The sequence below is a fragment of the Lates calcarifer genome, unplaced genomic scaffold (genome assembly GCF_001640805.2).
Source record: "Lates calcarifer isolate ASB-BC8 unplaced genomic scaffold, TLL_Latcal_v3 _unitig_4509_quiver_412, whole genome shotgun sequence".
Taxonomy (NCBI): Eukaryota; Metazoa; Chordata; class Actinopteri; family Centropomidae; genus Lates; species Lates calcarifer.
In genome coordinates, this window is record NW_026116942.1 from 376,460 (window position 1) to 391,252 (window position 14,793).

The window sequence follows — 14,793 nt, forward strand, 5'->3', positions numbered from 1 at the left end:
TTGAACCCCAATTCACACTTTTTGGTGTGGAGTTTGCATGTTCTCCCTGTGCCTGTGTGTGTTTTCTCTGGTTCTCCGGCTTCCTCCCACAGTCCAAACACATGCAAAATATAAAAATATGGGTCAAATAATGTTCCAAACTGAAAGATTTTGAAGATTACAAAATAATATTACTAGTCTGGTTTTGACACGTCATTTAACTTTAAATGTCTTCCATAGAACCAATTTAAAGGGTACATCTGTATTAAATGACATAAGACAGATAACTATTGACATCTCTCTTGGAGCTCAGGGCTGCAGGGTTTCACTGAGCTGTCGAAGACATAACACCCAAAAGAAGTCGACACACACACACACACACACACACACACAAGCAATGACGCCGGTGGTAGGATGATACAGTTGTACAGTATCACTGCATCTTTTGGACTTACATTACGACGTGTATTAAAAATACCACAGAAAAAGTACCGTGGTCCAAAAGTACGGCGATGTGTGTAGATGTACATGGGATGATAGGTAAACATGGGGGATGCATTTTGGTCATTTCGCTAACAAGGGGGGGGTGGCCCCTCACCCACTCAGATCGCTCACTAGCTATAGTGTAGACTACATCCAACTGGTTCTTCTAAATTTCTCAAAAATGTACTTATAAATGTTGCGCATTTGTATCATAACCCATTGACACATAGAGAAGAAAAGAGGGGCAGTGGCCTATAACGTCATGTTTGTCCCGTTGGAGGATGCCTGTGTCGGGACGCAGTATTAGTACTGTATCATGTACAAGAGGTATACGCCCATATCAACTGTAGAGGTCCCCCTTTTACCGACTGCTACACGCACACCTTTGTTGCACCTCCTCTTTTAATTTCCATGCAGTGAAGCACAGGACAGGGCGGACGGGGAGAGGCTGCGTGTGCACTCGTGTACATCACGGTAACAAGCGAACACGAGCTGATAGTGAGCTCAATGAGAGGAGTCGCTTTAATAACGATCAGTGGAATAAAGCAGGAAGATGCTGCTGCGCCTGAACCAGTGAAGATGCTGATGCTGTTGGCTGCGCGGTGTGTTGGAGACATGCGGCACTCTTCACTCCTCCGTCAGGTCACACTGTAGTTAATGTAAAGTCGATCCAGTCCAACCCTCTTCTATTGGAATTTGTCTTTTCTGAATGCCGGGATGCCTGCTCCTCCTCTTCTCCCGCTGTTCTTGGGTAAGTTTCGTGCACGCTGCAGTCGTAATCATGGATTTTATGCTGAGGAAGGTATTTGTGTGTGTGTGTGTGTGTGTGTGTGTGGCTGGGGAAGGGGTCAAACGACAACCTCGCCAATCTCACAGTATGTATTGTATTGTTGTTTGCTACATCCTTTGAAATAGAGTGAATGGTAATGGTAATAGTATAAAGAATCATGTGCAATGTTGCAGTACTGGCATATTCATGAATATATACAATGTTCCTAATATCATGCGAGAAAATAAGGTCAATCTAAACTCACACAACAATGAGGTACTGTAATTCCCATTGATAAATTACATTAGGTATATATTAGAGAAATTGTGGTACTTTTAAGTTGCAGTAAAAGTAAAAATAGATATACTGTAAATATAGAAATAATATAGAAATATTGATGGTGCATTTTTGAAATGTATCTTTAGTAATACATACTGTATGCATTTCAGCAAAGAATCTCACTTTAAGGTCGCGAAAACTAATACCATGCTGCTTGTTGTAGTATTTATTTTCATTGTGACAGTGCTGCACTCTTTGTTAGAACTGGAGTTACTGATGACACTCTGCTCTGTGCCTTCAGAAAAGGAATTCCTTGCTCATCAAGAGATAAATGGAGTATAATGTTCAAGGACATTCTTTTCTTCTTCAGTGCTTACAGTCAAAGGATTGTATTAACATACATCTGATATCATTCTTCTAAGGGAAGTGCAAAATCTTTCTTCCTTTTTTCTTGCGTTGTGCCCTCACTGGTTCAAAGGAAATAGAAATCCATTAATGTTCAAGGTGATATTTTTTTGTCATTTCTTTTCAGCAACTCCCCCCAAGCTGACCATGCTTGTTTACTTTGTTGACAAACTACATCACAAAACAGTCCACTGTGAAATACAACTCCATGGAAAACAGACAGGCCTCTCACTGATTTCCACTGCCTGTGTGTGAGTTCAGAAACATGCATCAGACATGTGTGAGCATATCTCAGCCTCGCATGCAGCAGACATGACAGCACAGGGACTTGACATCACAATTAGTCTAGTTGTCCATGGGGTGATGGGAGCTTTCATTAGTTGCATTATGGGAGTGAGTTCAACAGGCCATGGCAAAAACAACATGATCTACCTCATGGCGCTGCCTCTTTCAATCTGGAGTTGAAAATGTCCTCCCTTTTGCTACAGATTTAATGCAGCTGAATAAATCTGATGGAGCCACAGTAGTTTTAATCAAAATAGTTACATTTTCTCTGAAAGAGTGTAACCACTCATCTCTACATATAGATTAAAAGAAAACATATTAGCAGATAGTCTGTAGTGCTGACTTTGTGGTAATTCTCCTCTCACATTGAAGATTTCCAAGGCATGCTGTGCTGAAAGCTATTATCATCCAACAACTGCCAGCTCTTGTGACCTTGAAAATAAATGTAATATGGTGTTTTAGGCCAATATCATGCAATTAAAGAGTTTTTACAGGATAATTATTTATCCACCATAAAAAACAGCAAACTAGCCTGAAATTATTTCCTATTGTCAGAGACTGAATGAACCAAATGGATGGTGATAAAATGGCTCTTGTGTCCTCTGGGTTGAACATACACTTTATAATTCTGCCCTTGCATTTGTCTCCTTCATCAGCAGCTTTTTGGTTGGCTTCCTTGGTTTTAATAGAACAGGTCCATGTGGCCTTTATGGTTCTCAGTGTTTTGCACCTCCTGTCCTGTGCAATGCTGAGAAATTTAACAGATATCCTCAACAATCAGCTGGTGCTAGCACTTCCCATGTCATCTTGCATGCCTTGTGTGTCAGTTGCCTTCAGTGAGTTGATCACACCAACAATGGGTAAAGCCACATCTGTCCCCCTGTCTCTATATATAGAGTAGATCACCAGCGGCAGGCCAAAGGATCTGTCAAGTGTGGAGATGAAAGAAGTCTCCAGTGCCAGAGGTTAGGATGTGACATCTTGCAGCGCTCTGGCCTTGAATCTCTGGCAGCCACCCTCCCCTGTTCGTCCCTCTCTCTTTCCCTCTTGTCTCGTCTTTCTGCCTCTGCAGTGTGTCTCATAGGTGACTTTGACAGTCAAGAGACCCAGATAGGCAGATGGCTTTAGATTTGTTATTTCCCTTTAGGATTAGGGACTAGGGTGTCCATGGACTTCACTGCTCATTTCTCTCTCTCTCTCTCTCTCTCTCTCTCTGTCTCTCTCTCTGATGCAGATGCCATCTCTTCTTTGTATTAGTCCAGGTTCACCTTGGGCCTTACCCCATTCTTGCCAGTGTCTCACTCAGGTGCTGATCATGTCAGACACTTAGTCAGAACTAACAGAGCAAAGTCACATGTCCATACATTCATAAGACACAATGAGTATATACATTTTAAAGGTTTGTTTCACCCAAATTACAAGAAATCAATTTTCTCACATACCTCAAATAAGTGCATGCAGGCAGTTTTTGCTTTATTTGTCCTCGTTTGAGCTGAGATTTCATCAGAGTAAATTGGATCAATGACTATTTACAAGATGATTCCAGCTTATTACCACTTGGATCTTATTTGTCTTGACTGATGTAGTCATTTTGGTTTTAAGAATATTATATATCTGGCATGAGGACTACTGGATTGTCTCATGATTCAGGGCATACGGTGGGCAGAGCTAAAAAAGGGGAGGGGGAGCAACATGCCCTCTCTATGTTTAGTCATAATGGAGGACACTGTTCTGATATTGCTTGCCCAATAATAAAACTGAAAATTTGGCAGCCCTATTCCTCCAGCTGATTTGGGTCTCTGTATGTGCCTTTCATACTCTTTTGTTTGTTTGTTTGTTCCTAATGAACTATTACTATACATATACTGTGAACTATTCCGCACTAAAATTCAGGCGTATACCTGTCTGACCCAGGTGCCTCTGAACATTATAAACTACATATTGTTAGAATAAGCTCTTCCAAAGTAATAAGCTGCTCCAAGGTGTTTTTTTAAAATCTCTCTCACTAATGTAAGGAATGTACAAATGAGCAAGAATCTTCCAAAAGCCTGACCCATGATATTCAGATAACAACAACATAGCATCAAATCGTTTACATTTTTGATTAATTTCCAGTTGATCTTTTAACAGCCAGAACACACACCAACCTTAGCTATTAATCTTGATGCCCCAGACTTGATGGACCAGATACTTTCCTATTTTCTCCTAGTATTGATAATATTTATGTCTGGAATGGATTATTTATTTAGTGGTTTGTGATGTGCTTGAGAGAAAAAAGAGGAACTGGACCTGGTTCTTAAGCTCCTCCTTAACATATAAAGTAACTTTACTTTGTTACTGCCTCTAACTATTACAGTAAAGCAGTAGGAATTGATGACAAAGGAGAGGATATGAATGTCAAGTCATTCTCATTCTCAAGTCTGGAGTGTCAACTGTGCAGTCACTTGGGCCTATTTACCAATACTACTTTGATTATTTAGGTTTTTAATGTTTGTAGGTACAAAAAAACACACAAAAAACCCAGATATACTAAACTCTTATGTGAGTTGTAGCAAATCTGCAGACCACATATCGACTACCTAATGTACCTGATGTTATCATTTTGTATATCCTTATTTTTGCACCATTATAGCACAGTTATGATGTTTAGGTTGTGTGCATCATCCTCAAAATAAATACCTGTCTTGGCTTAACCTTTAAGAAGGGTACTTTGGAATGGTGCACTGTACCATTAAGTTCATCTTCAACCCAAATGAGTGCAAATCTGTACTTGTATGTACTTTTTTCATTAAATTCTACATATATAAGTTTTTAGGTGATTCACAACCATGAGTCTTTTTGCAGTATTATCTAAAGAGCTGTAACAAAATTACCAGTATAGATTCCTCTGACAGCAGGCACATGACATCATTGTGTGAACTCAGTGGTGCTGTATGTGCGTGTATGCGCAGGCATGTGTAAAGGGTGAGTTTTAATTAGCTGAGCGCAGCAGCAGGAGGAACTTCCCCCTTACAGAGCCTCTCTCCAGCTAGCTGATGAAAATCACTGTGACACCATCATCTCTCCCCCCCCGCACCTCCTTCACAGCTTTCCTCACCCCTCACCCTCTTCTTTTTCCCCCACTGCCCACACTCCATCCAAACAACCAAAACAGTTTCTCTCTCTCTGAAACTGGGGACTTTGAGAAGCAAGTATGCAATCCATACAAGCCAGTGGCTATTTATAAAATCAGTTGTGTTACAGCCAAGGAGCTTCAGGCCGTGTATTTATTGCACAGAGGTTAAACACTTTTACCATCTGCTTATTTAAATGACAATACCTTAAGGAGTTTGCACTAATTGTTCATTTTAATGAAGAGAGTCTGTTTTATGTATTTATCCATTTCAAGCAGACATCAGAGGACACCTGGTGGAAACAACAGGTACAGAATATAACAGGATTTTTGTCTGATTTTGTTTTATTTTCCTCAAATATTCCATCAGGTGTAGCCATTGATTTTCCTACCACATTATTTTAATGCATGGATGATTGCTAAAATAATGCTTACTTAGGGAGTCATGTAACAGCCTGCGCTCTGCAAAAGCTGTTTTTCTTGCTGTGAGGGATTTAAAACAACGAGAAAATTTTATCAGCTGAAATTCACAGGCCATTTTCTAGGATCTAGGGAAATTGGAATTATTCTGACAAATTGCAGTATTTTGTTCTGTAAAGCAGTTTTAAAACAGCTTTCACAATTTCAAAATGTTCTCTCTTTTAAATGTCAGAATTCCTTCTGTTTTCAAAACATGGTTTAAAGTATAGTTTACACCTTGAATTGCTCTTGAGAATATAAATGTCTGGATGTAAAACAGGAAGTGTCCTCTCTGCCTGGCTATTGAGAGAGGCTTTTGTGCGACTCCAGTTTGCTGTAATGAAGACCACATGTTCTCTATTTTTATACTGTGAGGAATGAGGTAGATATTAATTTGCTAAATATTTATCTTGCAATATTAATTCCACCCACTCCACATGCTATTCAGTCATGCATATGTGTGTGTTTTCATAAATGTCCAGCGGTGATTTAGCACTGTTCTCATGGAATTTGGTTGTCAATGAAACAGAGTTTTTTTGGTAGAGGAATATTCATGAAAGACAGCGATCATGCTGGTGGCAGGGCAGTGAACATTAATGATCACTGCCCTGATCATTAATGTTCATTTGGATCACTGTGAAACCCTCAGGAACGTCTGAGGATTGCTCATAGTTGTGAATCCATGTTCACTTTTGACAGTTAAATTTCTCTAGATGAGATGCTGCATTCATGTCAACACCAACAGTCTGGCCTTTTAGAGCAATACTGCAGTAAATGCAATTCCCATGTGTGTGTGGAGTTTTGACAATGCAGTTCACTGATGAGTTTTTGAATGTGACACTGTAAATCAACAATATTTTATAAATCTGACAACACAGCTGTGGGGTATGTATTCTGTCTAAAAAGTTCACTTCAAAGTAGCATTGATAAGCGTTGATGATTTTTAACGGTAGCATGACTCTATGTTGTATTAAATCTGCAGTGAGAATGTGTGACAGCTTATTAGACTGTGAAAGTGAGTGTCTGTTAAAAAGACATGGTGTCAAGGTGGGTGATTAAAAACTGCAAACATTTTTCCTTCACACATCATGGAACGGTGAAAGAAAAAAACAAAAAAAAAAAACAAACCTATTTCAGTATAATAGCCTAACCCTTACATAACCTACTAAATTGTGTACTTAGGTGTTAACATAAATTGGTTAGATATAATTAATAAGCTTATGCTTGTCTGTATGAACTGCAGTAGCACTGAATAAATATAGTATTATGAATAAGAGTGTTATGAAGGCTGGAGTGTACTATTAACAACCACTGGCTGCAGTGTATCAGGAATGAAGCACATATTTTCTCAGGAAATAAAAAGCAAATAGAGTGAATTAATCCTTTTTTGCTGAAGCCATCAAGTCACCCATTAAGCTGAGGTTAGGAAACTGCAATGCTTATGAAGCAATTCTGTTAAACTAAACTTTCTTCTCTCTCCCATGCCCAGATTTCCTGACTACCTACAGTCTGTCTTTGTCCTCCCCTTTCACCCAATGTCTTCTGTGAATCATTAGACTGAGATAAAGCTCTCCAGCAGCCTGATGTAGTATAGGATACATATCCTTAAGTTTTTATCTGAAACTGATGTCAAGATGTCATCACTACATATATGTTAACATTTTAAAGCTATGTCCTAGTCTAAGAATGCCTCTTCAGAGGCATGCATCTCAGGGCTGAAAATGTCAGAAGGGGTCGATGAGGTCTGTCCTATTCCAAATGCACAGAGAGATTTTGTCAAGAAATGCTGCCTTCTTTTGTCTGAACTGCCTGTGTATCCTTTGCAGCCCTCAGTGTCCCATAGTCCATCATGTGCCAGTCAGTTGTTTAATTGTGTGATTAGCCAACCCGTGACAGTTTGTAAAGCTAGGACATATTCACATGGCAACATCAAATGTACCTGGTGTTTGGATGAGGTGGTCACCAGTCAATGCTACTTATATCATCCTTAACAAAACTCTCCTGTTTACAGTGAGGTGTTAAACATGGACAAATGATGACCTAAACACAAAATCTTTGCCATTGTCTTATTACCTTGCTGGTCATTAGAGGGTAACTTCCTTATAATAGACTTTTCCTAATAGAAATGTTTTAATTTTTACTCAAGGGGGTGGGGCCTTTGAATGATGTGATGCACAATACTTAAAATATCAGAGCCACAGAAACTGACTCATGAGATCCTGACTTACTGCTTGAGTCAGTGGCAAAAGAGAAGTGTGAGTACTGACATTTAAAGTTTAATTTATGTGTTTGCTTCACAAATTCATGAAGTCATAAACAGAGCTTCAAAAAAAAAAGTAGCCCAAATTTTCCATTGTTATTTAATTAATTAAAAAGTAGGGCAGGCTGATAACACTGTACAAGATACTGAATAACATTAATATACACTGGCTCCAGAAAGTATTCAGAGTAACTTGATAAAATTCCCATTTTTCCCGTCAATCTAAATAACGACAAAGGTAAAACGTGTTTCGAGATTTTTTTGCAATATATGCCAGTTCATTAAAAATCAAAAACTAAAATCTCTCATTGACAAAAGAATTCAGACCCTTAATTCACTACTTTGTAGAAGCTTTGAGTGTTCTTGGATAAGTCTCAAGCTTTGCTCATCTGGATTTGGCAGTTTCCTCTCAAGCTCTGTGAGATTTGATGGGAAATGTCTGTGAACTACCATCTTCAGTCCTCTCCACAGATGTTGTCTGGGCTTTGGCTGGGCAAGTCTAGGAAAGTCTGAGACTTAACTGTCCTGAAACCATTGCAGTGTTGCTTTGTCTTTGGTTCATTATTTTGCTGAAAGGTGAACTATCACCCAGTCTCAGGTCACCTGCACTCTGGAGCATGTTTTCTTCAAGGATCTCTCTCTATTTGGCTGGATACATCCTTCCCTCAATTCGGTCCAGTCTCCCTGTCCCTGTTGCTGACAGGCCCCTCCATAGCATGATGCTGCTGAGATAATCTCTCCAGCCAGTTCCCCCATTCTCCATAGAGGATTTCTGAAGCCGTGTTAGAGTAACTGTTGGGTTCTTAGTCTCCTCTCTAACCAAGGCTGTTCTTTCTTGGTTTGCTGGTTCTTCCATTTCACAATTACTGAGGCAGGCCACTGTTCTTCTGGGAACACTCAAAGCTTTTAAAAACGGTTCTATGCCATGTTAGAATTATGTTGCAGATTTCTACAGAGAGTTCCTTTGACTTCATTTTTGTCCTGACACATATGTATGTTTATTTGTCACCAAGGGTTATTGAGTGTAGATTAGTAATTTCATCCATTTAACATTTAATCTACAACATAATAACATGCAAAAAGCAGTATGTTAGAATGTCTGGGGACATTCTCTGTAAGCCATACATGGTTATCCAAGTTGGGTTGAATCAAAGGTAAATGGACTTGACTGTAGATACCTGAAGATATTTCACCACTCATCCAAGAGGCTGACTGACTGGTGAAGAGTCCCAGGTATGGGTCTGTGGCGCTATTATCAAGGCCATTGATGTTACTTGATTCATTAGTGCTCCTGGCTGTTGTAATAATAGCCTCTAGAGTCCTTTGAGTCACCTGAGACCAGGTGTAAATGACACCCGTTGGAGTTTTTGGAGTCACATGCGACCTCCTCCTCTATTGACAGATGGTTTCCCTATTTTAACATAGCCTCCTTCACGCCTTTCAAACCACAAAGCTTCAGAGCTGTACTGATGTTGATGTAGGTTATATAGAAATAAAATAATATGCATAATGCACCACAGATGATATACTATATTGGTAATGTGTTGAAGAAAACTCTCAAGTCCTTAATTCAAAGTTTGCTGTGGGCAGTGATCAAACAGTATGTAAATGTGAGGTGAACAATGGTACAGGATAAGATCACAGAAGGAATGGGTATTTGGATTCACAGATCTTAGTGACACAGACAAGACCTTTTGGTGATTCAGCAGGGGCCAGGAAGGACCCCAGACTCAGCAGGAAGTAGGAAGACTCCCAGACTTGGTCAACTTTTCATTGTAAGGTGTTACATTATTAACACTGGAAGGTGTGATGAACAGCAGGATAAGGAAAGGACCTTGCTTTTAAACATAGTGTTGCCAGTAGTGATTTCAGACATGATTTAATTATCAGGTCCTTACTAACCAGGAAGTGTATTTTTTTCCTCATACACAAATATGAGTTGCAGGAAATATAACGCTATTAGATTTGTGTTTTTCAGAGAACATTGTTAATTAACATATCTGTAAAGTTAGTAAATGTTGACTGACAAAAATTTCACTTTTTTCCTGCACTCCTTGCACTCAGAGACCTTGTTAATGAAAGAAAACAGAAAACCCAGGCAGTGACATGAAGGATTGGATGGACCTTTCATTAATATTTAACCAAAAGCATGATCTTTCTTCCAAATCCTAAACTTTTTGTATCCGTTTTCCTGAAAATATTCAGCTTGAAAGTCACAAAGTTCATCTTCATAGCTGAGGTATTCCACGTCCTTGAGGGTGGAAATGTAGTGGTCCATCACCCACGCTTCCTTTGATAAATACTTGTTGATGTCGGCCAAGCGGCTCTTTATCTCCCCATGGAGCAGGTTCATGTGCCGGGTAAACTCTGTGTGTAAAGACACGCACAGTGCCATCAGACTGCTACAGCAGTGGAAAATGCTGTAAGTCCCTTTTTGACATTTTTGCAACTCTACTCCAGTTTACACACTAAAGCGTCCAGAGTGTCTTTGCACCGCATGACGTTTGATTCAGGACCCTGCATCCTCTTGTTCGTCTCATTGTAGAGTGTGAATGTGTCCACCAGGTAGGCTGCTTTGATCCAAAATGCATGCAAAACAGAGCCACTAACTGGAGACCAGAGGCCGAACCGCTAACTGAAAATGAGGAGCAGGACTTGCCCAAACCGCTCACAAGGCCTCCCCTAGGTCTCTAAGAGAGGTGGCATGCCAGGTCTCCTGGTTGTGCTGCTGCTTTGGGCATGCTCCAGGGGCGCACACCAGGAGGCAAAAGCTGCAAACAGACTTATGTATCTAGGACTCAGAGGTTGGCTATTGGAATCCTGGGGCTGTGGGTTGGGCAGGTGACTGGAACCCAGGGGCAGTAGCCGGAGCTGGGGGCTGGAAGCCGAAGGCTGAAGTTCAGCCAAGAATCTGGCCTCAAAAAAAACAAAAAAAACAAATCGCCTGCTGGATGCATAGTGGTCAGAGTATTCTCAGACACTTGCAGACACTCAAGGGATAAAATAAGTCTAGAAGTTTATTAGAACAAAAAGAGAGCACAGGGCTTATAAAAAGTAAAAAACAATCCAAAAGTTCTAGGGGAGGCAAAACAAAAAGTCCAACTAGGAGAAAAACACTGAAACAAATGCTGGAGAAAACACTGGGACGAACACTGGAGAAACAACACTGAAGAACTGGGCACACAAACTGAACACAGGCACCAACTCACAAACACACCTAGCTCAGCGACAAGATGCATCCGCAAGACACCACAATACTCTGACACTGGGACAAATTCAAACGAGACACAGGTGGGGCTGAAAAAAGGAGGGAAAACAAGACAAGGATAAGACTTCAAAATAAAACAGAAGTACAAGACCAGGAAACACGAGGGAAAGGAATTCCACGATAAAAACCTAAAAAGCAGAAAAGGGGGAGAAATGATAACTGCCAAAGAACACATCAACCAAAACACTAGAAACACAAGAGACTAATAATAAATAACAGAAAACAGAAAAACTAAGGTCATGGTGCAGGCGGGCCATGACAAAAGTCTCTTGTTTGAAGGGTGAGCTTTAATAAAGTTTACAACTTAAACAACAGTTGATAGGGTGTTATTGAGGTCTTCTGAAAGTTTTTTTTACAGGCCAGTGCTTAGAAATGTAGCATGCAGTGGAAAATTGTGCACCCAGGGACCTTTTCCTTCAAGCGGCTGTTAAATCCCTTGTTTTTGCCCATCATCGCTGTGGTCCCGTCAGTGCAACCAGGTTTTCATTATTTTTTTATTTTATTTGTGCTGCTAAATGGCATTTCATTGTTTTGGAACAGTGACAATAAAGATCTATTCTATTCTATTCTATTGCAACATAGAGTGAAACATTTAATCACTTATTATTATTTTGCTAATAAAAAAGTGTCAATATACTATGGAAGGGAGACAGAATAGTGAGATGTTCATGAATACTGTTGTATTTTGTGCCATTCAGTATAGAAACTGGGGAAAAGACTTTACAGAATTTGTCCGGGAAGATAAGAAAGTTTAAGATTTGTAACAGACAGTTATATAAATCAGGTCAGATGAAAGCTCACTTTAAAAGGTGGTTAAAAAAAGATAATTGAGATAATAATTCTTGCTATTTCTGATGCTAAAACAAAGTTTTAAAATATAGTTTTTGGCCACATACTCAAAATGGTGTGTGAATAAACTTAATTACACACACAAATTAGATGCAGTGCATTACCATTTGTGCTCTTCTTATGTGTTCTCTGTTTACTTCTTCTCTAGTGAAATTTTCAAACCAGAGACAAATTGATTGTTTCTTTTCTTTGCAGAAGTGTTTTGTCTCAATGCAGGTTTTATTTCACCTCCTGTTCACCAATGTTTTGTTACCAGCTGTCTCTTATTCCTGGCCTCCCTACCTCAGAGCTTACCAACTGCAGTGTGGAAGGCTTCCAATAAAAAAAAAAAAAAAAAAACAAAAAAACAAAAAAAAATTGTTGTTCGGAGATGTGAACATATTTTTGTCTTTGTCTCTGGAGAAATGTGACTTTTAGGAAAAGATGTGCCATTTCCAAGGGCAGGAAGAAGGACAAATGATCCAGTTTTTCCTCAATTTCTAGGTTCAAGATGTGATGTCATAAAAGATATTCAAGATTGTCAAGGGTGTGAGGGAATATTAGCCCACATGAGGTTTTTTTCAGCCAGTCAGTTTGTTTGACTGAAGTTTCTGCAGTTTCCTCAATAATGAGGAATGGCTGCACTCCTGACACTGCATTACATGCAAACATGGCCACTGTCTTTGCTCTCATTAAGAGTTGCCAATTAGAACTCAGCTCTGCTCAGGCTGTGTGGTTCTGTATATTGGAACTCCTGGTTTTAATGATATCCTGTGGTTTTTACAGACATTTGGTTTGGATTTCAATATGTGTTCATTTGCTATACTTTAAAACAATAGTCACTGGACAGCACAGTGAGATAGATGTTAATTTAGTTTGGCTACCGCAAGTGTATACTGTGGGAAAAAAAAATAACCTCAAAACACAGAAAATCAAGTTGCACACCATTACCGGATATTAATTACAACTTGGGTCATATTATCTTTTACTTTTGACCATCACTTCTGGTAGTAATAGTGATGTACTGTAGAGGTTTGATAATCTAGATAAACTGCTTGTGTGTCTTGTTTCCAGACTCTTAATGAATCAGATTTATCCTTTAACAAATAATCCAACTTCTTGCTGAATATTTTGAAGTAAATAGGTTCTCTACTAAGTCATACTAAAGAAAACAGCAAAAATGCTGAAAAGTCATAGTCTTAAATTTCTCTTTTGATTCAGTGATCATTTACAAGAGAAACAAAATGTGCCTCATGATAAAGTAACTTTAATATGTACAAACCTCCTCACTTTAGAAGTTCTAAATTCCAGGTTTCCCAGCTTATAACCTCTAATATCCTAATGTAAAAATTACAGTTAGATTCAGTGATATGAAGCAAAACATGTACAAGGAATTAATCTCAGTATTGTGAGCTAATTGCTATAGGAAGTGACACAGTGACATGCTACAGTCCTACTTTAACTGCCTAAAGACATGCATTTAGACAGCAGATTAAAAATACAAGATAATCTCCAAATACATAGTCACTGCAGCAGTGTGAGGCAGTTGCAGGGAGTGTTCAGTTACCACATTTGCTTGGATAGTGGTAGTGAAGAGAAGCAAGATCAAAGCTGAGTCCAGATCAGGGTCTAGTCTGAGGCACTGAGACATAGGGATTAGTGATTCTGTCCCTGCCTTTTGTTTTCTGTCCCTGATTTGTGCTTCCTTAAACCAACATGCAAATGCTTCCCAGTCTGCTTTAAACACCTTTCTTTTCCCCTTTTGTGTAGCTTGACTGAATTTTTCTTTTTCTTCTAATTTGGTTCTTAATAACTGTAACTGATTTAGGCTAAAACTGCCTGTACATGGGAAAACCACACTCTTAAACCCTTCAACCCATACTTTAAATTGGCCAACACTGGCAACTATAGTACTATTATTTTTGTATTATTATTTCCTTCTTTTACTCGATTATTATTATTATTTAAGGATTTTTTAAAACTAATTAATAATTTTTTTTATTTTAAGAATTTTAAGATTTATTCTTTCTGAGGTGGTTGTAGGGACCTTGGATTTCATCAGTCAGTTTTCAATTAGTTTTTTAAACTCTTTTACACTCTCTCACTTTTTAATTTTTTTTTTTGTACGCGGTGTTAAAATTACCAAGTGAGAATGAGTTTCCAAAAAAATGTTTGAATAATTACTGTACCAATGCATTAAATTTCTATAGCGCTTTTCCCTGGTCCTTCCCTGGACCTGAAGCTTCTTTGATTCTACAACAGTTTTCCAATACCAGAGTCAACGGTTGTCTTTCTGGAGTTTAATTCTTACGTTTGCAAATGGACCCACTGCACCCCTCAAGCATGAGACGCACAATGAGTACTGAGTATAATAGATTACAGGTTAAATGCAAAAGAAACAAGGTTACGTCTGGAGACGAAAAAGAAAACGCCTTCTGGAGACTACACAACAGTGCAGCTCTGAGAGAAAGGCGTCAGAGATTACACAGCTATGCAGCCCTATATCAGGACCTGTCCTTGATGGGCCAAGGTGCCCTGTCAGCTTACTGACATGTGGAAAAGTACTAAGCATATGATATTTCATACGGCACAATTGTACAAGTACAGCACAAATGGTCAAGATTATTAATAAATCACAATTATCATGAATCATATGAGAATTTCCA

General features: G+C 39.1%; 1 protein-coding gene across 1 annotated transcript in view; it reads left to right on the forward strand.

Annotated features, from left to right (window-relative positions):
* Positions 1-759: 759 nt before the first annotated feature.
* Positions 760-14,793, forward strand: part of LOC108900075 (CXADR-like membrane protein) — an 87,998-nt gene continuing 73,964 nt past the window's right edge. Inside the window, exon 1 of the mRNA XM_051068391.1 lies at positions 760-1,213. Coding sequence (XP_050924348.1) covers positions 1,180-1,213 — 34 coding nt within the window. The 5' untranslated portion in view covers positions 760-1,179. The remainder of the gene's footprint in view (positions 1,214-14,793) is intronic.